Source organism: Cynoglossus semilaevis, chromosome 10 (assembly GCF_000523025.1).
Source record: "Cynoglossus semilaevis isolate Cse_v1.0 chromosome 10, Cse_v1.0, whole genome shotgun sequence".
Taxonomy (NCBI): Eukaryota; Metazoa; Chordata; class Actinopteri; order Pleuronectiformes; family Cynoglossidae; genus Cynoglossus; species Cynoglossus semilaevis.
This window is the reverse complement of record NC_024316.1, coordinates 9646482-9672474: the sequence shown is the minus strand read 5'-3', so window position 1 is coordinate 9672474 and position 25993 is coordinate 9646482. Positions and strand designations below refer to the sequence as shown.

General features: G+C 39.5%; 4 protein-coding genes across 5 annotated transcripts in view; 1 reads left to right on the top strand and 3 right to left on the bottom strand.

The window, feature by feature from the left end:
- The first annotated feature begins 5 nt into the window (after window positions 1-5).
- On the top strand, window positions 6-4091 carry LOC103384948 (chymotrypsin-like elastase family member 2A). The gene is made up of 8 exons (XM_017035831.2): window positions 6-388; window positions 702-790; window positions 931-1028; window positions 1493-1615; window positions 1713-1849; window positions 2007-2152; window positions 2299-2451; window positions 2841-4091. Exons 1-8 carry the CDS (start codon window positions 349-351, stop codon window positions 2856-2858), a joined length of 804 nt encoding a protein of 267 aa, XP_016891320.1. The 5' UTR covers window positions 6-348; the 3' UTR covers window positions 2859-4091.
- On the bottom strand, window positions 3011-10015 carry tmem51a (transmembrane protein 51a). The gene is made up of 3 exons (XM_008318652.3): window positions 9744-10015; window positions 6847-7293; window positions 3011-5467 (listed from the first exon to the last, which is right to left on the bottom strand). The coding sequence occupies exons 2-3, from the start codon at window positions 7239-7241 to the stop codon at window positions 5029-5031; spliced, it is 834 nt and encodes a 277-aa protein (XP_008316874.1). The 5' UTR covers window positions 7242-7293; window positions 9744-10015; the 3' UTR covers window positions 3011-5028.
- A 2756-nt stretch (window positions 10016-12771) lies between these two features.
- LOC107989148 (kazrin-A-like) lies at window positions 12772-16371 on the bottom strand. Its single transcript, XM_017036088.2, has 6 exons — window positions 16048-16371; window positions 15037-15265; window positions 14840-14941; window positions 14187-14353; window positions 13652-13793; window positions 12772-13560 (listed from the first exon to the last, which is right to left on the bottom strand). The coding sequence occupies exons 1-6, from the start codon at window positions 16230-16232 to the stop codon at window positions 13390-13392; spliced, it is 996 nt and encodes a 331-aa protein (XP_016891577.1). The 5' UTR covers window positions 16233-16371; the 3' UTR covers window positions 12772-13389.
- A 3125-nt stretch (window positions 16372-19496) lies between these two features.
- The window catches only part of LOC103384938 (kazrin), a 117896-nt gene continuing 111399 nt past the window's right edge, over window positions 19497-25993 (bottom strand). For both annotated transcript variants that reach the window (XM_025059721.1, XM_008318651.3), the window contains 3 exons: window positions 24850-25039; window positions 22852-22988; window positions 19497-21642 (listed from right to left, as the gene is read on the bottom strand). In XM_025059721.1, coding sequence (XP_024915489.1) covers window positions 21472-21642; window positions 22852-22988; window positions 24850-25039 — 498 coding nt within the window. In that variant the 3' untranslated portion in view covers window positions 19497-21471. The remainder of the gene's footprint in view (window positions 21643-22851; window positions 22989-24849; window positions 25040-25993) is intronic.

The following is a 25993-nucleotide window of genomic DNA, read 5'->3' as shown; positions in this document are numbered from 1 at the left end:
ACATGGACATGAATAAAATTTGGAAAATAAATTTAATTTAAATTGTTTTTCTTTTGTTTTTCCCATACAATATTCAAGTAACTACAGCCGACTGATCAAAAAGCAGGAAAATGACGAGGAATATTCCATAACTTTTTTCACATTTGTACAAAATGTTGTCTTTTTATGTTAAGACCTTTCCTAGGAGTTTTCCTCTGTTTAACAAAAACAACTCAGGGAAAAAGATAAGAGTGCCCATGTGTTGTTTCTGACACCTGTTTGACTCTCTGTGAGTCGATAATCCAAATACAACCCCACTGTATAAAAACAAACCTGAGCCCTAACGTAGGCTTTTGACTGGACACAATCATGAGGAGGTTTGTTTTGCTCTTATTCGTAGCAGCTTCTGGTAAGAAACTCAAATATATTTCACCTACAACATACGTACGGCATACTAAATTCTACCCTGTTTGCTTAGTGCACATCATGAACACTGATTAATCCTTACATGAAGATTATTTCACTAACTCTATGACTTTTTCTCATTTTTAATAATAAATCATGTTTCTTGAATGTTTCTTTATCTCTATCATAACTATGAATCCTGTCAAATAAAATAATTCAGGTGTAAATGCTATGACTACCACTAAGACAGCTCCTTTGGACAAAATATGCTCAGATTAATGCTTTATTTGAAACAATCACTTCTATCTGTGTGCCAGCGTATAGCTGTGGCGTTCCCACGGTACCCCCAGTGGTCAACAGAGTAGTTGCAGGTGAGGACGTTAAACCTCACAGTTGGCCCTGGCAGGTAAGGTTTCATAAAAAAAAGTTGGAAAACCTAGGATCAACCTTGACAAAAAATTTAACAGATTAAACTTGATAAATATTATCAGATAAATCTTAAAAAAAAGAAAAAATAATAATTTCCTGTTTTCCTGCTCTGTCAAGGTCTCACTGCAATACGCCAGCAGTGGGCGCTGGAGGCACGTGTGTGGAGGAACACTCGTCTCCTCTAACTGGGTCCTGACCGCTGCTCATTGTATCAAGTAATAAGAAATAACGGGATCTTGTTTTTTAAGATAACTGATTGATTTTATTACTCCAAATAATCCGGTGTATTCTTTGTTTACTACTTCACAAAAAAATGAAACACGAAAAAAAAAAGCTAAATAAATAGGCTACATGGCCAGACGCAAATACACAGTACTTTTTTAGCAGTTAATAATAAATTAAAGAAGAGTGTTTGGATAACAGTGTTTTCATTTTAGTCCATAGCAGAAAAATCATCAGTAATGAAAGGACCATGTCACCTGTATGATTGAATAATTGAAATTTCTATGAAAGTACAGTTTAATATACCAATCACAGTCAAGGAGCACTGTTTTTTGATGATCATATATATTATTATATCTTTTTCAGAACGAAAGACATAATTCAGACATCAATCTTTAAGATTAGGGTAGAATATTGAAATCCCAGAGGTAACACTATGTCATCTGATGTCCTGTAGTGAGCGCTACACCTACAGAGTGGAGTTGGGTAAACACAGTCTGAAGGCCAGTGAGGACGGTTCAGTTTCTCTCACGGCAGCAGAGATCATCACACATGAGGACTACAACATCTTTCTCAGCCGGTACTACTGTAGCAACAGCAGCAAACGCAGCTCAACATCACCTCCGGTGGCTAATGAAGGAAGTGTGACATGAATGTTACTGTTTGGACTTTTACAGAAATGACATTGCCCTCATCAAGTTATCGTCCCCTGTCACCTTATCGGACACCATCTCACCTGCCTGTCTTCCAGAGGAGGATGTCACTCTGGCCCATGGTTCTCCCTGCTACGTCACTGGCTGGGGTCGACTCTACAGTGGGTCACTGCAAAAAAACAAAGAAAACAATTGACCAATACATACCAAACAAATGAAACATTTAAAAGAAAAAAAGATTAATTTTGAAAAGTAGTGAAGTATAGCAGCGAAACCTGATCCTGGATCTGACCTGATCCGGGCATTTCTTTCTCACAGCTGACGGCCCTCTGGCTGACGTCCTGCAGCAGGGTCTTTTGCCAGTTGTTGGCCACGATATCTGCTCTCAGGACGACTGGTGGAGTGTCCTGGCAACGGACAAGATGGTCTGTGCTGGTGGAGGTGGTATCACAGCAGGTTGTAATGTGAGTTAAAGAAAGGATCACATCCTCAGTTAGTTACAGCAGATCATTTGGTACCAGGCTACAGGAAAAACTAATAATTTGTAATGTGAAAATGTACACATTCAATTCTATAGTGTGACTCTGTAAATGCATGTACTGACCTACAGGGGGACTCTGGTGGACCTCTAAATTGCCAGAACACAGATGGATCCTGGGACGTCCATGGCGTTGTGAGCTTTGGCTCTGGTCAAGGTTGTAACGTTGTCCAGAAACCCACAGTCTTCACTAAAGTCAGCTCCTACATCAGCTGGATCAACACAGTGAGGATCATGTTATTTAAAAAGGGACAATGTGGGTGGGGCGGGGGGGGCAGAGTGGGCAGGGGTTTGTGCTCTTGCCTTACAAAAGGATCAACAGTTTGAGCCTGGTGATAACTGATGGTCGTTCAGTATGCAGGTTCCTCCCACAGTACACAGTGTTGGTTTAATAGGACACAGTACAGATAAGAATTTGACAGTGAACAGCTGTTTGTCTCATACAGTAAATACCTGTCCGACCACGGGCTGAGAAACTGTCCTGTCTTTAGCCAGGACATGGTACACGTGACCCTGAAAGAGATTTATCTAATTAATAAATAACACCAAAAGACATTGTTCATACCTGAAGGAAGGACATTCAATAACCTTGTTCTCTCTTGTTTTCTCTGCAGGTCATGACCAACTACTGAAAAAGAATACTACCAGAGAACGACAGTGTTTTTTTCTCAATTATTCTTTGGCTGCAGTTTCTACACTTTCGAGGATTAAATACTTTAAAAACAGTAAATTAGTTATGACATAACACATTATAAAAATACACTAACCATTCACCCAGTTAATTAGTAAACACTCTCTTTTTATTTAGCATAAAATACATATTGTATAAAACAGATTTTCACCCTTTGGAAAAACGAATATCAATGTTCTGTTAGAAAAGTACAGCTTCACAGTACATGTAAAATAATAGTTTAAAAAAAGGTTTGTGTTCAGACTTTGACACCACGAATGACTTGATGTCCAATACTAAAACAATGTCACTGATCAGACCCTATTTGAATTTATGGCTAGGCAACTGTTTTAAATGTCACATTGACTAAACAATTTCCTGAAACTGAGCCATGATGTCACTTATGGAAAATGTTCTCCAAACAAATAGGAAACAGTTTAAGTCAAATTGAAATGTTTACATACAAATAATAAATAAAGCTTTGCAGAGAAGCCAATCCAGCAGAAGAGGAAATACGAAGTAGACTGTCAATAAAAAATACTAAAACATGACAGGATTTATATAAAAAAGAAATGTGCTGGAATGTGATGAGCATGTGAGTGAGTAATAGCTGCAGTTACTAAGGAACAGCTGCAAAGTCAATGAATCCCTCTGTTGGTCATTTGGATTAAGGGCCAGGGCAGGGAGAAGAGAGAGGAGCAGAGGCAACAGTAGTGCTTTCACAGCTCCACAGTGTTCACCATGGCTACAGCCAAGAGACTTTCAACTATCCACAATGACTCTTCCTTCATGTTCTTCTGTTTCTTTATTCACTGTTCACCAAAACTAAAATAACCTGCTGTGGAGGAGCAAGTCGGTACAGTCCAGAGAAGTGCTTCAGGCAGGTGCAACAGTGCAGCACTGGACGCATTTAGCTGCACGCTAATGGGCACAAATGGAGTGCGGCAACACTGTGCAGCAGAGTAGTTATTAAGCATTACCATATTGAAAGAACAAAAAAGACTTTGAGCTTCCTGGAAAACTGTCAAATGAGTACATTTAACAATGGGCTTTTCAGATACCTAGAAATATGCCTCCTGAGAAATGCTATTTTCAGCCTGCAGCTGTTTGTGCTTGATTTGTTATCTGGTTTTATGCAATAATGGAGAAACATCTAATTAAATGTAACTGATATTTATATAAATGATTGATAATACCTCCTGTTTATATTTAGTTATTTATTTTGGTTGTGGAACAGAGGTCCTCCATGTTATTGCCATATTCAAAATATCATTATATATATTATGCAAGATGAACACTATGTTGGCTCATATGTATTTTGATTGTTACGTTTGTTATGAGTGTTACATTTTAAAGAACTTACAAGAATTCCCAATTCATTATTTCACTCAACCACCGGAAGCATTTAACTGCACTAATGCTTTTGAAAACAAAGCACTGACGACAGCCATGTTTGGAGAGGTACTTATTAATGGCCAAATGTTTTATAACTCTTTGTTAAAATTGATATTAAAATTAAGATGCAGTGTTGTACATTCCATTTTAAAAAAATATTACATAAATAGGTGTGTAAAAAAAACACAGTAGACAAAAATATAAAACTGACAACCTGGACCAAAGGTACTGGGGCAGGTCAGCACAAATACTGTTGACAGTGTAGAGGAGTGTTTCTGAAGCACATGTCAGGTTAGGCCAGGTGAACAAATGCAACGTCACATACCGTTAGTAAACCAGTAGCAGTGATAGGGAAGAAATCTCAGGGTGTACCATTTCCTCCCCTGTGGTGTGTGTCTGTGAATCTACTTTACAAATGACCAGCACGCTGTTTGTTTGCACGCAAATAACATGATTGCACATTAATGTAATGTGATCATCGCCCACTTATGTACACACAGTGAGGATCAGATACAGCCACCGTGAAATAAGAGAGCCATGACACCATATCTGCTTCAGACATCCAGTCAGTTTCCAAAGTTTAACAAAGTAAATGTAGATTTAGCGTTAAATATAAAAGTGCCTAAAACAGATAAAAAGCCATCCGGGTCCTGGCTTAATAAGATCCAGATCCTCACAATGACATCATGGTGTCATCATGGCAGATTGCAGGAGTTAGAGAAGTTTTTAAAACATAATCAGCTGGATGTTAGTGGTGGCTCTTTTTCCTCGTACTGTGGCGGTGGAGTAAGTGGTTCTACACTGATCCCAGCATCTGGATGCGAGTTATCAACATTTTTTATGTGAAGTTTTTCTGATTTAATCCTGCGAATCTTGATAGAGAGAAGCTTTCGGCTGTTTTTTCCTGGTTTACGGTTCGATGCTGGGGCTGTGGCGGCGGCAGCAGCAGCAGCACCGGTGGAACCACTGAGAGCTGGAGCAGGTGAGTTTGGTCCACCAGATGTGGGGTCTGTGCCTTCATGTTCAAGATGTACTCCATCACGTTCAACCAGATCATCGTAAGAGGGCAGATGGAAGGAGCCGGAACGGTGGTTGCTCTCAGTAACAGGGTACTGACCACTGCCAACTGCCTCTTCATAGCTTGGTACAGCGTACCTCTGGGCTTGTTCTTCAGCACTACATTGAAAAGAACAAAACATGGATTTTTGTAATGTTAATTTCATCTCTACCCTAAGGTCTGTCTGACCTCTGTGTCATGGTATAAACCTTACAGCTCCTCGTTAGGCTAAGGACTGGTTTCTGTTGATTGTTTTATGTCTTTTTTCAATTCCTACTAATATATATAAGCTTTGTGTTTAACTAAACAGGGCCAGGTCTCACATTGAGTAATTAAATTGTGAGTAATGGAAACTAGAAGAACATTATACCTGGTTCAATATAGAATTTGTGACTTTCTTGTTCAGTGGTGTGCAGTGGGACTTTTCTAATGTAAAATACATGCTGTGGCTCACAAAGGGTTGGGAAACATTGTGCTAAACATTTGGCAAATATCATCACAGACTATGATTTGTAGAAACAACTAAACTGAAAAGTTGTAATTTATTGTCACCAACACTGTATTACTACTGTATTATTGTAGTACTCATGCTCCTGCCAGAGCTTGTGCAATCGCTCCTCAATTTCTGTGGTTTGCTTTGATAGCACTTGCTAATGGGTTTGTAATCATTTAGATATTCTGGTTACTTCCTATTTCTGACTATTTTCTGTGTTTACATATTCTGTGTCTCTGAGTATAAGAAACATAGATTTGAAGGCTTTGTGATAGTTGAGGTCAGATCTGTTGCTCTTAAATTGCCTGCATCCGATCTCTTGTGTATTAACTGATTTTTGTTTTAACTAAGCATACTGAATGTCCCCTGCTAGTGCACTGTAGTAAGCTTTATGCCATTATGAGTTATGAGTTATGAATTGAACCCTCCTGATTGGACACCAAACACCAAAACTTCTGAAAATGGCATATTTTCAGGCCCCGTGGTTTTAAGAAACCTTTCTCTCTTGTGTCATGAAATATGCCTTCAAATACAGTACAGTTATGATTTAATACTTAATTCACTTAACATTTAAGCATTATGCAGACACTTTTCTCTAAAGCAACTTACAAGAGGGGGATTAACAATCAAGTGTGTAGTTCCTCTGGGAATCAAACCCAGGACTTTCTGCTCTCTTCCTTGCTTCCATGGTAGACGTGCTAACTGCTACACCAGGGAACCAGTCTTTAAAAAGGTCTGACTCTTTGCACGACTGAAAAATTATGTTGAGTAATAAATTTGAAATGCTGTTTATTACAACGATATTTATACAAATGAAATTATACTTAATGCCTGCATTCATTTGTGTATTTTTTGTTTTTATAAAACGTTTTCACGACTTTTCATAGTACTTGAGGAAAGAAAACAAATGTCTACAGAACTACTATCACTACAACATCATTGTGAAATGTGTCACCTATATTGTTAAAATTAATAATGCATCTTCAAACTTATGAATGGACTTACGTTTCACCTTCCGGCTGCTCTGGGTCTGCTACCCTTCCATTGTTCTGGGTCTCCCGAAGGTATTGCTGCTCCCGCTGCTTGTTCTTCATTCCAACACACAAGGAGAGCAACAGCATGACCACCCCAGAACCAACCAGAACAAAGGCAACGGAGGATGCTTTGTTTTTTCTGCTGTCAGTGTTGCTTTCCTCTTCTGATACACTGCTGTTGTTGGCTACATTTGCAGGTACTGCGCTCCATACGATCATCACAATTCCAAGCGCAATGAGCCCAACCCCTAAAGCACACAGAGCATACTGAGAACCAGAGTTTCCAGTGCTGTTGTGAGTGTTGGTGTTGCCAGTTGTTCTTCTTGCGTTAGAAGGGCTTGTTGCTGTGTCCGCACTGGACCGCATCTTGTTGGTCTCTATACTACAATCAGACTAGCAGCAGGGTGAGGCTTAAAGTCTGTAGAGATAAAGACAGAAGTGGAGTCAGAAAAATAATATACATGGAAAGATAACCTCCTCCAAGACAAACCTTTAGATTCTCCTCTGCCTGGATTATAACCAAATTGAACAGCCCTTCATGCTTCAAAGGTCTAGTACTCCTACCTACCTATTGATTTACAAAATACTCATAACTGCATCCTTTGCAAGTAAATTAAACTGTGATTAATATTTATTGATTTATTGCTTCCATAAACGCGTAACATTTACAGATATATATATAATAACAGACAAGACCTCTGTACATATATCCGTACATATATCCAATATTTCTAAAGTTGTCAGGTTAAGGTACCTGTCCTGTAAAAAAAAACCATATATATAATATATATAAAAACATACCACTAAATTACAGTGTCCAGTTCCTGGAAATTTGTGCATAATAACAGCGCAATTCAGGGAACGCAGCGGAGTGTAAAATTCAGTCAAGCCTCTAAGAACAGGCGTGACCATTGTTATTAAACTACAGCAGCTGACCTGGGCTGTATTGCATCAAACATGCACTACAATCAACGTCATATGTACACTTATATATAGTCACGTTGACTTTCTTTATTTTTTGATTGTTAAAATGATGTATGAGATTGTGGTTCAAATCCCGACCCAATCAGCCCTGGGGTGTATTGACCAAACACCAGAACTCTGCTGTTAAACACTTGGGTATTTCCTGGAGTTCTGATACAGAGAATGATTTTCCTAAAAGGAATACTAAAGAATTAACAATAATATATATTTAATAGAAGACTTCAACTAGGAAAACAACTGCATCTACAGTTAACTTTTGGTAAAATGCCATAACATTGTGACAGTTTGTCTTGTCAGTTGGGGGCGTGAGAAAGCTGGAGAAAAGCCAATAGATGCCAATAGACTAAGTATCTTACAGTAGTTTTATTGTTTTACAGTTAACATTTTGCTGTATACAACTGCAAGGTCATCCCTCCTGTGTACCAGTTTTAATCCTAATGTGATTGGGGTGGAGTAATACTGCTCAGAAGGTCCAATAAACAAATGGTTGAAATAAGAAGAAACACTGTAGTACTGTATACACTCTCTTTGACTAGTGACAGATGCCTCACTGATGTAACAATGTAACAAGGTTGGTATCCAGTCTACAAACACGTCCAGACTTGCAATGAATGACAAAAGGGATTTTAAGCCAGTAAACCTAGCTCCATTTTTGGAATACCTCGCAGACTAGAAATGTATGGAATGACACTGAAGATTCACAATGACAGCTGGACAAAGACAAAATTCTAAAAGTAATACAAACAGAACAGTACAAAACAGTACAGTTGTGCTACTGAAGGGTCTAAAGAGATGTACTGTGTATGATCGTTTGAGCTTGTTTGAGCAGAAGACACTTGTGGTTATCAACACTAAAGTGAATGGACCCTCTATCTCACAACCTGAGTGGGTAACAGTGCATTCTATTTACATTATTCCGACTCCTATCAGGACCCAATGTTCAAAGACAACAAAGACATTTATCTAGTCACACCATCTGTTTGATTACACATGAAATACTACATAACAAGTGTAGTCCATCAACTCGAAAAAGGTCAATACTAAAGGCTCTTTTACAGTTGTTATTCACAGAGTTTCAAATAACAGGCTATCAGCTGATATACCATTCTTGAAAGTGTACTTTCCAGGAACCTGGTCACAATCCTCATCCTCTAAACACTGGTCCCCAGGCTGGCCCATTCATTAGGCATTTAAAAAGATCATTTTTAAAGGTGTGCTCCAAATGTGCTTTTTAAGATGCACTCTTATTAACTGGTTACACTGTGGAAAAGGGAAAAGGAAGGCGTCCATCATTTACTCTGCATGTCTCTGATATACTCGTACAGTTAGCTTGTCCAACCTATATTTTGGATTGAATATCAATGGATGCAAGAGTTGTGTTGGAGCCCTGCTGGATAGTTGGCGATACTACAGTCTGGGTGGGCTTCAAATGTTTTGAACTCAACAGAGTACAAACCAATTATGTTCGTCGTGACTTTGGTTGAATATGTTTGTTTTGTTTTGAATAAAACGAGTTTTAAACAAACAAACTAAATTAAGAAAAAAAGGCAAGAGGACACGCGGCGTTGTTTTTAAACGTATTTCCTCAGCGGTTAACAAAAAAAAAAAAAAAGACTTCTAGAAACACCGCTCTCAGTTAACTGACCACAGCAGTTCACTACACTGTGCACTTTATACAGCCTACAATTGTCATAGTTAACGTTTTCCTTGAGTTACATGCATTATCCGTGACATTATGTCACGTGCGTATGCATTATCTAAAGGAAAACTACTTCTAAAGGACTTCCCAATGCACATATACTGTTAGGAAACACTCTGTTTAACTTTTTCCGGCCTAACATTTGTTGTGTGTGAGGACATATTTCAGCGAGTGTTACAGCTCACCTCTGCATCGTCTCTGCCCAGCAGTTTGAACTCTTCTTCCTCCTCCTCTGAGCTGAAGGTGTGTGTCTTCACCCACCCTCACACACACTCACGCATGGAGAGAACCTAAGGTATGTGTGTATGTGGCAGGAATAATTCTAAAAATGCGTTGGCAGATAAGAAACTTTCTTGTTTCCTCCCAGATACGGACAGGCCCAGACCGAGAGGAGGGGCAGAGAGACATAGAGAAACAGGGAGTGAGGGTTGAAGGAAGGGGGGTGGCTCAACAGCGCCCACTGTCATTAACCCTGTTAGTGCCGGACTACTTCTAAAATACCGAGTAAATGTGAAGTGGATGGGTGTTTTATAAATAACGAATCTTGAAATAAAGTTATTGAAAGTTATAGTATGTCTGTGACGGTGTTTAATCTTTTAAAAAAACAAATAAGACATTTCTTCTGGTTGATAGAGGGTAGTTTTGTCAGAATGACAGTGTTTAAAATAAGGTTTAGTGTTGTTTTGAAGCAAGGTGAAAATGATATAGGGTTTGAAACGCAACAGTAGTCTCAATTTCAAAATTAGGGCTTTGTTAGACACTTTGTTACTCATGCTAAATTTCTGCCATTGTAAAATAAAACCTTCAGTGGGCAGTAATGCAACTCAAAGGATTCAAGATACATATCAAACCAGTAGAAGGAGAAACCAGAGTATGTTGAGATTTTAAACCTGGTTGCTAGAAGGAAAAACATGTAAATAAAATGTGTTTGTTTGTTTTTTGTTTTTCATGAATTTAGCATTGTATGAGCTAGATTTAGGTCAGGGTTGGACAAAATCTTATTTTTGTTTCTTATTCACTCTGGCTTAACATGGTGTTTTCATGAGTGTTCACTTTGGGGTTGGGATCCAGGTCTTGTGTATGTTGTTTTTGTGAGTCACCACAAATTCCTTGCAGCCACTTGATTGTTGTAATTCCAGACATTACTTAGTTTAGATGAGGGATGGGGTTAACCCATTGACAGTACTTCCATGTTTCCAAGAATATGCTTGTAGTGAAGTTTACAGACCAGCAGGGGTCTAATTTTGAGAATTAGTCCTCATTCACTTTGTGCGTAGTTTGTCTTTATGACAATGCCGCCTGTACAAATGACATGTGACTTTTTTAGTGGGCACTTTAACATGTGTGTTTGCTTAATATTTTCACACAAAAACCAAATGAGTCAGTAAATCATAAATCAGTCATCTGAGATGAGATTTCTACTTCCTCTTTGTGTTTTTACCGTCTACCTTCTGTCACTCCTTTAAAGCTCTTTGGACAGAACCAACCTTGAAGACCAACCCTTCCAGTTTCACAACAAAGACACTTTGTGTCAATAACGTGTTTAGAAATATAACGTATATGGTTAGAATTTTTTAGATGTTTGTATCAAGTCATACAGACTAAACATCAAAAATGGGGTCTACCTGCTCCACTTCTTTTCCATTTGTAGATTAGCTTGTTACAATGAGGACTCCAAAATAATGAATAACCAGGCACTAGTTTTTGCTGTATTGTTCCCTGTAGGTGAGGCCGTTCTGTTGTTGGACTCTTGGGAGGCGTTCTTCCTCTTAGGCATAGGCCTGGTTCCTCTGTTTTACTGCAGATGCAGTCACAAGCACATGCACCCCCACACCGGGGAAACAAACACAGAAGGCTGATTACATCTGCTAGTCTGGACTGAACTGTCACTAACAGCCTGTGATCAAATTAAAACAAACCATGGGTCACCACAGAAGAACAATGTTGCCGTAAGACACAGATAAATTGTATTTTTATTTCCTGAAAGGCTGCCTGTAGTTGTAGCATGTTAGCTTAGCTAAGAAAACACTGGCTTTTCTCACATGTCACATTCAATTTAGGAACAATTTGTTTACTAAATTTATAGCTTTACTTTATAGCATTTTTACTTTATAGCATTTTTGCTAATCTGGTGGATATTTGTTTTGTTTAACTTTTATCTACATTCTGAACTAATGCTTACCCTTTTTAAAACTATCATTTAGCTACAGTATGGGGTATTTCTTGTCTGGATGAGTTACTTTAACCACAAGACCAAAGGAATGCTGGTTTGAATCCCAGCACTGGCAGGTTGTGGGTCATTGAGGAAACGTCCAGCATCTCAGGAGTCCACTGCTCATGTTCAACAAATGAATTAAATACAGAAAACAAAGTCAGTTTTGTTCATATGAACGGTGACTAACAAAGCTGGTTTCTCTCCTTTAAGAAAAGCCTTTTTTAATAGTCAATTTAACATCTTAGTTAAATCATCTATCAAAAGTCTATGTTTTTCCTACTAATGTGAGCTTATAATTTTTTTGGCTAGTGTAATCTATTGTTTGTCAGTTGTTTTGTTTAAACATTATTAACCATTTTATTCAATTTATGTAACTATCTTTTTTCTTTTTTTTATCTTTTGACTAACATTCAATAAGGGTAAACATTAGACAGTTTTTCTCATGTAATTTTTTTGTATCAGTTTCTTTCATAAACCCAGCATTCTGTTGTTCCGTCACTGTTCCTTGACATTTACAATCGGGGTTTGTGGTGGTGTCATAGTTTTAACATGAACATCTTATATCATAGCACCTAGCAGACATTTCCTTACTCCTCCTGATTTCCTAGATGTAATAACCACACATCTGTCACACTTGTACATTTACAGAAAATGCCCTCAGTGTATTGACTGTATTGTTTTATATAACTGTGGGATGATGTCCAGATAAGATGTTAGTGAGTTACAACACCGGCCGTCTGATCCCTTGCTGTGTCACCCTGATCTTGCTACAATCACTGAGTCACAGTATGGAAGTTGCAACATGTCGTGTTTCAACAAAAAGCTTTGTCAACATGACCAGAAAGAATCAAACACTGGATGTAGGTGACTGTTGATAGACATGTCATGTTGGAGTCACAAATGCATGCATTATTTTGCGTTATATTATTGAACTTGAATATTGACTGTGCTTTGCCCCTTACCCTCCGTCTACATTAACGTAACACCAACAACAGTTCTTTGTTAAATGCAATTGTATCTTTATTTACAGTCACATTCTAGGTCTCACACAGCTTCATCCACTTAAGACTGTCCAAATAATCTCCCCCATATATTGCACTGTATAAAACGTTGAGTGAACCTATGTTTAGACACAACATTGTGCATGTGCAGGAGGAAACACACACCATGAGCCTAGCTTAGCAATGGAGTTAAGATTCACTTCAAGTTTTTGCTCTCAGCTACCTTGACCCGTTCTTGTAAAAGCAGCTAAAGAGTTAAAAAAATGTAAGCAGCACAGATAATAAAACTTTTGTTTCCCTTTTCATTTTCATCCAGTGTTTTTAAAAAAAATCTTTTTCTCTAAGAGAAACTGACCGAAGAGTAACAACTAGTAAACGAAAACAAGCGACAGAAAAACATTCAACTTCTTCTGAGTCCAAACTAGACGCCACAGTCCTTTGGACGTCCACCTTGTTGAGCTTATTCAGAATCTTATCTCTCTAACCAAAGTGCAACTGTTTCTTTAACGACTTTTTCTTTTAGAAATAACACAAGTATAATAATCTGAAATTATTGAACGCTGACGTAGCTGCGACAAAGCTGAGGTCTGGGGTCGCCCTCTGATCACATCTCTCTCACACGTTGGTGACTTCGATGCTGTTGTAACTGTGGATCGGACTCCTCTCTGTTCTGATTGGACTCTGGGATTCTGTTTGGTCACCAACCTCCCGAGGCAGAGACCCGTAGCTGCTGTGGCAACTTAAGTCCCGCCCACTGGTTGCTTTAGGGCTTAGTCCAGTCGGAGGCTGAACAAAACCAAAGAATATATTAAGTTCAAAATCATGGAATGAAGACAGATGTCCCCATCGGACCAGAGTTACTGGAGACTCTTCTCACCTTCATACTCCTTCGTCTCACGGAGCCTTCATCATCAGTCAGTCGACCAGCACAGCTTGACTGTCTGCTAAAGGAGTTCACACGGAGCAGTATTGGTGGCGATCCAAGGCCCAACTTCTCATATTCCTGTTTGACTTCTGCCCTGCAGAAAGTAATGATTGACATCAGGCAGTGGTTTGTTCTGCCACGCCCACACGGACATGTTCACAGCGATTGATTCAAATCTCCACTAAACATTATTTTTAACACTCTAATTCCTACAAACTACTACAAAATACATTTACGTATCAGTGCAATTTCACCACTCAAGCACAATTAAAGAAGCAAATGTCATGGTCCGGAGGCCCTACATTAGGAACCACTGATCTATGATTAATTAGGAAATTCAATAGGAAGGGCTTTTTAACTGCCCTTGTAATATTTAAGATTTACAAAAATATTTTAAAAAAATCACAAATAGTGTATGGTTATAGATATAAAATAAAAGAATACACTCTCAGCCTGTCTTTTATTTTATGAAAGCGCTCCCTTTTACCTGGCGGGGCCGATCAGAGATTTCATCTCCTCAACAAGGTGACGTCGAACCATGTGCTTGTTGCTGTGGATTCCCAGGGCTGATGCCATGGTATCAGTGTCAAACACCGGGTCCAGCACCATGGCAGCTCCATGGACTCCACTGTGAACTAGATTTTCTGCAAACTCCTGCACGAGCGGTTGAAAAACAGAACAAGAAAGAGTTTTTTATATTATTGAAAATCAAATTGTTTGAATCAAAGACAGGTGACAGAATTGTGAATTTCAGTGTCAACGTTAACTCAGTGAAGATTAGAAAAAAAAAAAGCCTTATCTTTGTACAGCCTGAACATGACAGCGCCTAATAAAGAAAATATTGTGCAGTGCTCAGGGAGAAAACAATGCTGAGGAGAAGCATCACCTCAGCTGGCTGTAATCTGAACGGCCTTGTAATCACTCAGGAGCGGTTTACAAGTACATTAACAAGGGTTCTCTATCACACAGTAGGCCTGCAGAGTGCTGAGTAAACACAAGAGACACCCTGCCTTCCACACAACATGGTGGTAGTACATGTTTATCGCCTTCACAAAACTGCGTACTCTACACTTTTTTTTGCTTCACTGTGCTGCACATCTCATTATTGTTTGTGTCCATTTTGCATCTCTCTACTCCCACCTTCAGGTCAATGTCTTTGATCCATTTGATGACCCGGTGAGAGGTCCATACCAGTGGATCCACATTCTGGTGTTCGCACTGAATCCGTCGAGCCTGCAGTGCCTGGGAAACATTTTCACACAGAGGTTGTATTTATACCCAGCTCTCTGCTGTCACCCCTGTGTTACAGGGGGCTGCGGTTTCCACACTTACTGTACCTCCTTATCAAAGTTGAGTAGGTGCAGCAGTTCGATGCCCAGCAGCAGGCTGGCCTGATGAGGTTTTTTGACGTTCAGGTGACGTTCCATATCACGGCGGCTGAGGCAGTTCAGCATTCGTCCGTCCACCAGGTGGGTGTGAAAGGCCTGGGAGTACTGAGGCAGACCCACATCACTCAACCAGGCCTTGGCCACCCAGTGGTGGTCCATGTCTGCGGCCTTGGATAGCCTGTAAGCACAAAGATAAAAATACCTGAAATATTCCAGCGTCGCAAAACAAGAATGTAAAAAAAAAAACAAACAAAAAAAAACACTTATATTTAAAATCCAGTATGTTTGAATATTCATTGCTGCTGTTTGAAATATATTTTTATAGTTGTTTTTGCTTAAACTGCTTTAAAACCATGGCATCATTTATTTATTTTAATCTTTGTGACCTTTCTGCCTGTAATCTTACTAATTTCTGCCATATCATTTACTGATTCCTGAATTATTGTACTGAACACAGTCCAACCCAGACACTAACACTGGCACCCAGACAGGTTTTATGTGGTCTGTGATATTTTTATTACCTGCTATCAGGAAAGAGCTGTAAACTTTTTTTTTCCAAGGACTTTTTTTTCTTTACTACAGTTTATTATTACAGTTTGGCATTTTTCCAATATTTATTTTGTAGAACTCATTTTTCACTTTAATCTTGGGAATATTACGGGAAGTCTTATACTCTTTATCTACGTCTTTTCAGCTTGTCCTATTTAATTGTTTATCCATTTATTTGTTAATCCAGTTTTTAATTAAGAACAAACAAACAAACAAACTGCTACACCGTGATATTCATATCACAGTATCACATTTCCCATGATTTCAATTTGGCCTGTGTGGCATTACATTTGGTAACCGCCTTTTTTTCGACATTTTGATGCAGTTCTTCAAAACTACCGACAGATGGCCCTCTTAAACCTCCCCGCTAGACAGAGTTTAGTTGCCCAAACTCCTGCATCCTGTTCTCACCCTGCTCCGTTTTCAGCATTCCTGTAATCCTCGATGGCCAGACGTAGTTTCCTACGATGCATCAAGCTGCTGACACCTAAACCCAGCTGGAGGTCTTCATCAGTCAGTCCCAGTAAGACCTGAAACAACAGTTCCAGTGACACACCATCAAAAAGTTCCAAGAAGGTATTCTGCAGCCTTATCATCTCATTGGTTGCACATTTACCTTTCCACTCTTCACGTTTTCTGAGCAGCTACGGATATACATGGGCATCGCCATGACAACCTCCAGCCAGGCCTGCACCGTGCCAGCCCTCCACTGAGACATGGGGGTAGTCCTGGCCAGCTCCACCTGCTGCAGGCGGTCAAGCTGATCCTCCAAGCCGTCCGACAGACTGAGGCGGACGGGGCTGCATATGCTGTTGGAGTCTGGGTGGTTGAACAAAGATGGGGAGAGAGGAGAGCAGGGTGGGGGTGAGGGGGGGGTGATGTGAGGGACGTGGTTAAGGAGGGCAGATGTAGCAGCAGAGAGAAATTAAAAAGGGCAAAAAGAGGGCAAAACAAGTAGGCTACGATAAAACAAATGTCAAACTAAGACTTTGTCTTGAAACCAAAATAACTCATGAATTGCATTTTTCCAAATTATAAAAAAAAGCTAGTGATGACGACAGTGCAGTGCAGAACTGCAGTTTCATTAAGGAAATCCTCTGAATGGCCTGTTGCCTGAGACGCTGTGATAACGTGATTCATCCGTATAATGAGATAAAAATAAAAGGCCTGCTATTTGAAAAAAAAAAAGAGTCTCTTTATTGTGAAGGATCGACCATAAAATCTGCTTCACGGCGCTGTTTCAGCGTTATTAAACTCTTCCTTAAACCAGTAAGTGCTTTTCATGCCGGCATGTTGCCATTAAATAGTGTTAAATATTTGCCGTTTACATTTTCCTCAGTATTTATGGCACCGGAGGAATCAGGCCAAGAAAATACTGGCAACACGGGTTCTTTCGCTCTGATGCAATCCTCAGTTCTTACCAGATGGTGGCAGTATATTACCAGTTTTGCACCTGCATTGTGTTTAAGGTTGGGTGTGACTGTACAAGTCGATAGACATTATTTGCATTAAATACTAGGCCTTGTTTTGTGAAATAACAATAAGATAGAAACGATCTTCTCCTACAGTATAAATGTATTTGATTGGTTGGTTTTACGTTTGAATTTATTCAAGGGTTGATCAAATTAACCGCCATTATTATACAGTATATTATATATTTAGTAATTGATGCATGTACATGCTGGCCAAGGAGAGGAGCGTAAACCGGCTTTAACTTCCCCCTCCCTCCTTTCTGCCCTCCAGAAACCAATTTATATTAAGTCAGGTTTGGTCTCGTGCCAGAAATCCACTCTTTAATGAACTGTGGGTACAAGGTCTCTTTGGAAAGGTCACATGAGGAAGTGAAAACTGAATGTACGACCTCCAGCTTAGTGTTGCCGACTGCACTTTCTCTGACCTCAGAGTTACATCATCTTGTCTCCCCCATATTCCATCGGATGTGTTTAGGTTGCATTTAGGTTGCGGTTAGCGCAGCATTTAGCTGCGTCTCGACTGCGGCTCGCCGAACTACAACCGACTGGATGGCAAGTTTACTTTTGACAAATGCTGCTTCAATCTAAACAGATCAGATCGCACCATAAAGAAAACAGTTTTAGCACACGATGTAGACAGATCAGATCGCACCATAAAGAAAACGGTTTTAGCACACGATGTAAGGTGAACATGACAATACACAAACATTAGCTAATTAGCGCAAAAATGGGTTCGTCAGGTCTAAGATCCAATGTATCTAAAAAATAACCCTAAATTAGCTGAATACTAATGATATAATGTCTTAATATGTATACACAAATACAGACAATGCAAACAAGAAGTGTTTTCAGTTAGCAGGAAAACAGCATTAATAAAAAAGCTAACAAAAACGTATCCCAAGGCCAAGCTAATTATTGAACAAGGTTGACTAAAGTTTAGCCTTGATATGTAGCTTAAAGGCGAAAAGCATCAGCCTGAAATGCCATCCTTCCATCCATTTTCATCCGCTTATCCGTTACCGGGTCGCGGGGGCAGCAGTCACCACCCAAATCACACTGCACCGTACCAACCCCCCCAAACCTTCCTGCAGGTGGTGAGTCCACTGGAAGGTACCCAGCCTGAAATGGTTGACAAATTCCAAGTTATTTTAGGAATAGCTAAAGTAAGCAAAGGATTGAGCACAATCAGGGAACAGGAAGCTAAGACGATAAACAAATGCTGTAAGGATGGAAAGAAAAATAAACTGAATAGTGTTTGCGTTTGGGTTGTCGGAATACTGATAAACTGTTGTCATGCTCTGTAGTGTCAATTATCTTTCTGCAGGCATTCACACATTCAGTGACAAAATTGGGGGTCAGGAGGGCTCTCTGGGTCCTGGGCCCCTGCACTATGGGATACTTCCATAAAGGACGTCTGGTAGAAGGATGCGGTTGAAGTTATATATATATATATATATAAAAAACAGAAAAATAATGGATATATTACTTCATTGATAATTGTGCACAAATATTGAAGTTTGCTGGTGAACAACTTGAAGAAGGGCTCAGTGTTGTTGTGAGATGTCACACAGTTAGAACACATCTGCAAACACAGCTCGTTCCTACTGAAAATTAAACTGGGGTCACTTGGTGAGATCGATACTTCTCAGGTCACTGGACTGTGTCAGATGGAGGTCAGACAAAAGGGGAATTGTTAGAGGTCAGGGGTCAGAGCAAGGCAGAACATCATCGACACCAAGTGCTGACACAAACATATGAGTCGTGGACCAATGTTTTGACATGGCGTCCTCCCCCCAGATTCATTTGAGTTTTTATTGATTTTAATAAAACTCCAAAAACTTGTGTTTAATGAGGATCATAAAGCGGAGAAAGGAGGCCATGGTGATGTTCTTTAGGATGAAGTCCACAGGTTAATAGAAACCCTCAGAATGAAGGCCACAATTAAGGATTAGAGCACAACAGACGCAGACACGGAACACACAAAAAGAGCAAACAGTTTTGTTAAAATGAAATATTACTTATTTTATTTTAAAATAATCATAATCTCATTTCCTCTATTCTTCTCTTTTAACTTCTTCTCAGGGTAATTTTGTTGCCATGCCTTTAAAGGTTTGCTACTGTAGCAACTTCTAAACATCTCAGGACCCCAGCAGTGGAGGTCCCCCAACGAGGCCTACATCCTTGACATTAAATAAAACTCTGTTATAATAATAATAATAATAATTGTCCATCCATAATTAAAAATAATAATCCATAATTTCATTTCTGTAACATTTTCTACTTTACAAAAAGCAAAATCATCTGTGGAAAAATAATGAAAGGCAAAACAAAGACACTGCGGCTCAAAAGATAAAGTCACACAATATTTTTCCATTTGATATGTTTTTGTTTTTTTTTCCCCACCAGCACGGGGGGCATAGGATTTGTTACATGAAAAAATAAAAGTAGCCTTAGATTTTTGTACAAGTCATGTTGTTGCTATGCATAAAATAAATCTGTCATGACAGTTATTCTCAACCAAAACCTTCAATCCCACGTTGAGGACGTTGCAGGGGTTAAATGATGATCCCCTCACTGACAGAGACGCGACTGATGAGCAGTGTGGTTAAATACAGCTTCAGTGCAGTCTGTGACCTCATGGTGTTTTAGGTGAGACTGATGAAAATCCCAGTGTTACTTTAATAACGAGCAGAGAGAAAAGAGTTCCTGGGGCAGCAGGGCAGACTGTGGCTCGGTCCAACGCATGACTGAAAATAATCCAATGTCTTTAGTTATTCTTTTGCTTGAAGAAATGCTATTAACCTTTGGCACAAAGTTAATTGGGTTTTTTTTTTTTTTTTGCAGCAATGGCTTGAACCGGCACTTTGTTGTTATAATAGTTGACTGATCGTCTGCTCCCTGATCCAATATGACACTTTGATTTTTTGATCTAGATTTGGAGAAATATTAATAACCCTTTTTATTAAATATGTTGGTGTAATTGATGTTCTTTTGTCGTAAATATTTTTGAAAATCAAAGCTTCCTTTTGGAATATGAGCTTGGTTTGTTTATATTATTTCTTTTCTTAAATTCTTTGTATAAATTGTGCAGAAAAAGAGTTTTAAAAATATTTTTTCTAAAGAGAGAAGCAGGTGAACCATGATGAGCAGATCACATTTGAATACATCAGCTGTCACATTAAAGTGCAGAACTGAGATAAGTATCCTGGTCCACATACAGTTGTACTGCATTTTTTAAACTTAATTACTACATTTTTTTCTTGTCTCAATCACCCGGTTAGATTTGTTGTTGTTTCTTCATGACTTTTGGTTTATTTAGTTCAACACAACAACAGCTGCTCAGTGTTGACCTTGATGCTTTTTGCTCATTCTCCAAGTTACGTTTAAAACGTCTCATAAAAATAGTTTTATGGAATTGCAGTTTTAGATTAGCAGTAATATTACAGTGTGTCACATACATAACTAATCAATCAAAGTATTAATATACGCTCTAAAATGTATACTTTTAGGTTGGAAGAATTCAAATCTGGATCAAGTTCTATGTGTGAACTGGAACTTTAAGGCCTGTCTGTTACACCTGTTTATTTTCATCTACCTTTGATCATTTCAACAGATGGAAAAAGCATTTTTGACATGACTTGTTTTGTCCTGTGATGTTGTCCAAACGCAAGCCTTATTACATCAAAGTTATCATTGGTGGAGATTTAAAGGAAAGAGTCTGCATGTTGCCCACAGGAAACTGTTCTCATCATGGCAGTGAGGGGGGGTTGGACCGAGCAGGGTGACCAACAGGGGGAGTTTAAGTTAAAAGGTAGCAGGAGGAGGTGGGGAATACATGTCCAAAATAACAAACAAGGCATTCAGGACGAGGAGACATTTACACGCACAAAGTGCACATCGATTGTTATTTACAAGTACAGCAGTCCTTCAAGTTTCCAGTTGAGTGAAAACAAAAACAAAACTCCAAATGTAAAGAACTTTTTTTTTTTTTTTTTAAGATTCCATAACAGGGCTGTTTTGAGAGGGCTGATACGACAGGACATCCACGACCGCCGGCCGCCGCGCCACACTGTTCACTTTATTTACACACAATTCACTCTTTAAGGTTTTTACACTTCCACAGAGACGTACATACACACATACACACACACACACATGCACACTCTCTCACACACATACCTGCGTCTGTATGCATGCATGTGAGACTGCAGACAGGCACTCACAATGTTACAGCTGTACACTCAAACACACACACACACACACACACAGCCATCCTCCTTTACACTTGCTGGGATTCAACCCCATTCTGTGTTCTGATCACTGGACACACGTCTCTCTGGGCGTTCACCCGGGCGTGTGTGCTTTACCAGTCTGCATCCTCCTCAATGTAATAATCAGGTGTTGATGTACCATCAAACAAGCCAGGGTCCAGAGACTTTCGCTGCTTTCCTCGGGCGAAGACACGTGACAGGGAACCCAATCCTATCTTCTCCTTCTTCTTCTTACGCTTCCCGTCCTCCAGATCTTCTAGGGACTGAAGGGAGACAAGGAGAGGAAGTAAAGGAGGGAGGGATAGAGGAGAGGGAAACAGAAGATGAAGAGATCAGAGAGAGTACAGACACGACGGAGCAGAAAGGTCAGTGCAGGAGTGAGGAGAAGACGATCAAGAACAGGGAAAGACAAGAGATCAGAATAAAAAACAGGGGAGTTATTCTTTGTCTCTCGACCATCTCTCATCATAGACCGTATATAAGACATGGACAGAGCTATCCTAGCTCCTCGGTAAAGCACAGAAAAAGATCGCGCACTGGAATTCATTTAATTTCCTGTTGAAATGTGAGTGGAAATGTATTGTTGTTCTTCTTGTAAGATCTTCCTGTGAAATATTTGTCTGTCATTGTCACAAACAAACAAACGATCTCACTGAAACTGTTCTATTACCAACGTAATGCTTATCGAAATTAAATCACACGGCAAGAATGTGAATGTTTAGGAGCACGTTAAAACCGTTTTGATGATATTATACTGTATTATATTGCATTGTATTATCAAATAATCCTGATTAATCATGATTATTTGAGATGTAGCAACATTCCTAAATATGACATGAAAATGTTTTCTTTTGTATATTGTTGGAACAGTAAGAAAGTGTGTATTGTTTTACACATGCTGTTATTTGTGACTATTCCAAATGATGGATTGATTATGGAAAATTATGCAAAACTATCTCTCAGACTTTGTCTATAGAGTTGGTCAACACTGGCCTGGACTGTAAAACATGTTGACAGTTTCAACTTTAAAAACTTGTCCTCAACCGTTGTCCTCAACAGTAAAGATTGATCTGCGGTCCCTGGCACTCTAACAGACAGTTGTCAAAGATCAGTCAGTCTGTCAGCTGTAGACCAGCTCAGTGCTGCTGACTCAAGCACTTCATCTGACCTGAAGTCGAAGCCTCTGCTAATGCACTGTCAGTGTTGAGATCCCATTTGAAACTAAAGGTGATTCAGTTAAACTCAGACCGGCGACCAGACAACTGTGTCCATGTCTTATATAAAGTCTATGAAGTTGTTTTCATCTTAATCCAGGTTGCAGCTGCAGCACAACAGAGTGTGTGGACCAAACACAAACGCAGCCATAATGATGGTGGACAGAAAACAGCAGCAGCAGCAGCAGCAGCACAGCTGGCAGTTACCACAGAGGGGATGATTACTTGGGAGGGGGGGCAGTGGTGGGCAGCTCTTACATTGCAGAGGGAGTGAGTCCGGTGGCGAGGAGAGTTGATGTCACTGGGTGTGGACGAGCGGTCTCCCTCCACCGCTGAGGCATCGGAGATGATGGAGGGCTGACGTGAGTGGCATGGGCTCACCCGCACAGCAGCCACTAAATGGGATGAGAAGTGAAAAATGAAAAGGGCTTCTTGGGGGCGGTGTTATGGGGACCAAATGTAGCAAACAACAAATATCTGGTTAGGATTTGTTTTAAACGGCCCTGCACTAAAAGCCTCAAATTATTTGCAATCATCTGCAGTTGCCAAGCAACTGTGAAAACAGCTTTGCAGAGGTTGACTGGATGTGTGTGAGATGACACACACCGATGAGGCGGATACGTACAGTTCAGCCAATTTCAGGGCTGTTTGGGAGGACTGACATCCATCCCTTGTTTTTTTCTTCCTCATATGACACCAATCCCTGCAGGCCTGCTTCAGCCTGTTGAATCTCCAAACATGAGGCCATTGCTCTTTGAAACATTTTTTTTTCGCCCTCTCTAACCCCATTCTCTCAGCCCCATCTCTGCAATCAAAGTGATCAAATCTGAGGGGTCATTTTTTATCACCCAGTAACTTTAAATTCTCAAATTCCTGCTTATAAACTTCACTGCTTCAACAACAGGTCTCTCAGGTTATGCTGCAGGAAATGACCACAACGCAGCTACAAATGAGGAATTTCACAAACATAACCAACATTATTGGCTGAAATACAGCCCTAAACTTATACAGAGCCAATCCAGTTGTTGGTTTGTCTCCAGGCCTTTTAGTTAAACCAGTACTTAAAGGTTTTCACTTTGATTCCATATAAAATAAAAAAAATATTTATTAGTATTTTTTTATCTCATACACACTTTTTATCAGTTTTTAGAATTTACATGGTTCAATCAAAATAACAATTAACTGACCTGCACTAATAGAGTGAAAATCTGAAAGAGAATACACGACATATTGGTTGAATGACCTTACTGATTGAGGGCAACCTCCCAAAAAGACAATGATTAGAAAATGAAGTCTTCCCTGAACCTAATGTTTTAGGTTTTGGTGCCTGTGTATAAACGGTGTAGCCTCCTTCCTTTGTAGAAACATTTGAAACTGTGTAACTCATGAGTCAGCAGGCGTAAAAAGCCACCATCTGGAATAATTAAATAATTTAAAAAAAAAAAAGCGGACTTTCAAAAAACAACTAAAAAAAAAAAAACGACTTTCAAAAAAACAAAACAGATGTAAAAAAAGACAAAAATGGTTCCACTTTCACTTCTATAAAAAGCGCGTGAAATGTCACAAACCACAGGGTCATGAGGGACAGATCATGTGACACAGAGCAGATGGCAGGAGCTGACTGAATGAAGAGCATAAAAAAAACAACTGTGTCGAAGCCGGTTATCTTAAAGGGGACATACTATGATGTTTTCAAATTAATGCAAATGAATAGAATTACTTGTTACTAAAGGAAATGATTAGTAACACGCTTTGGTCAAAAATTCCAAAAGGACTGGCCGCAGCTGGATTCTTTCCACAACAGTTTGACAGCCAGTGGCTTCATGTTACTAGGCAGAATCAGAATCAATACAAGGAAAAAGTCGAGAGTCAAGAATGAACATGGAGGTTTCATCCTGACTTTTATGCTAATATGTAACCTGACTTAGCTTTAGCAATGTGCTAAATGAGCAGCTGTGTTCAGCTTTTGAGTTACAGTCTCGAGTTAAGCACATTCTCAGACAGGTATTGTAGGAGAGGTGGTACAGGAGAACCTCCTCAGTTCAGAGGGTAAAATTAGAACTCCTCGTTTTGAGACACATTCAGATTTTGTCAGATTAACAAAAAAAAACCCAAAAACACTTATTTGTTGAAACTCTCACTTTTGTAGAAGCAGATACTCCAGATATAAAGAATTATGTCCACCACAACTCTGACTGAGTCCACCTGGCATAATATGTCCCCTGGGAAGGATGTGCTGTGTCCTCGTCACCCTACCTTGTCGATCAGTGGGATGTCCCGCGTGGACATACAGCGTCTGCTGACTCTGTCTGATGGCGGCAGTCAGAGGAAGGTCAGCCTGCATCACCCACTCCTGGTTGTTGCCATTGACAACCGTCTCCGTGGGCATGGCCAGAGAGTGGCGCTTGGGTACGTCCTTGGTTAGGGTGGCAAGAGACTGCTTGGCCTTAAGAAATAAAAACACACGTAAGTAAAAATCAGGCTCCATCCATCAAGATAAATAAATTCTCAAAAAAAAAAACTTTTGTGTGAGTGTGTGTGTGTGTGTGTGCAAACATGTTAAGTGAGACTCTGAGCATGTGCATGTATGTCAGTTCTCCCCTGGGCTCCTCATAAAAAATGCAGCTGTGTTCATGTGAGTCTTTTGTTGTGTAAAATCTGTCTACAGCTCCGGGGAACAGAGGAGAAAAAGACGAAGAATATTAGGCCCAGAATATCTGGAGGAAGTGTTTGGTGGGGTTTTTTTTGGCAGTTGAGGGTCAGCAGGATAAAAAAGAGAAGCAAGGAGAAATAAGGCTATTTTTGTACATTTTTATCTTTCATTTAAAAAAAACAAAAAAAAAAAACAAACAAAAAAAAAAATTTACATTATAAAACAGATTTACTCCAAAGAACAATGAGCCCCTGCAGCCTGGGGAGATCTGTCAGTGTTTGTGTGTTTTATGTCTCTGTCATAAGGGTGTGTATTTTGTTCTGATTAAAACTGTTACATATTTGTTTCTAGAGGGGGCTAAAAAACATTTTCATCATGTTTTCATGCCAGGCACCGTTAGGCTGTAAAATCCACACCCACCACAGTCAGTTAGTATTATTCCAATCAACTCTAAACAACAAACAACTATCATTCAACCAAACACAGTTTAGAAAAACATAATTAAATCATAAAATGTCAGAATATTAATATTTTTACCCATGCATTTTCCCTCAATCAACACCCTGCAAAAAACACACACCCAAAAAAAAAAAAAAAGAATCACTGCAGAAAACCAGGGGGTCACCAAAGTTAGGGTCACAAGGTCAGGGAGCTCCATCAGGGTTGACTGATGGAGCTCCAAACACGTGCAGCTAAAGAAGGACTTTTCACATATTTATTCAGTCATAAATGCTGTAGGAGAGATTT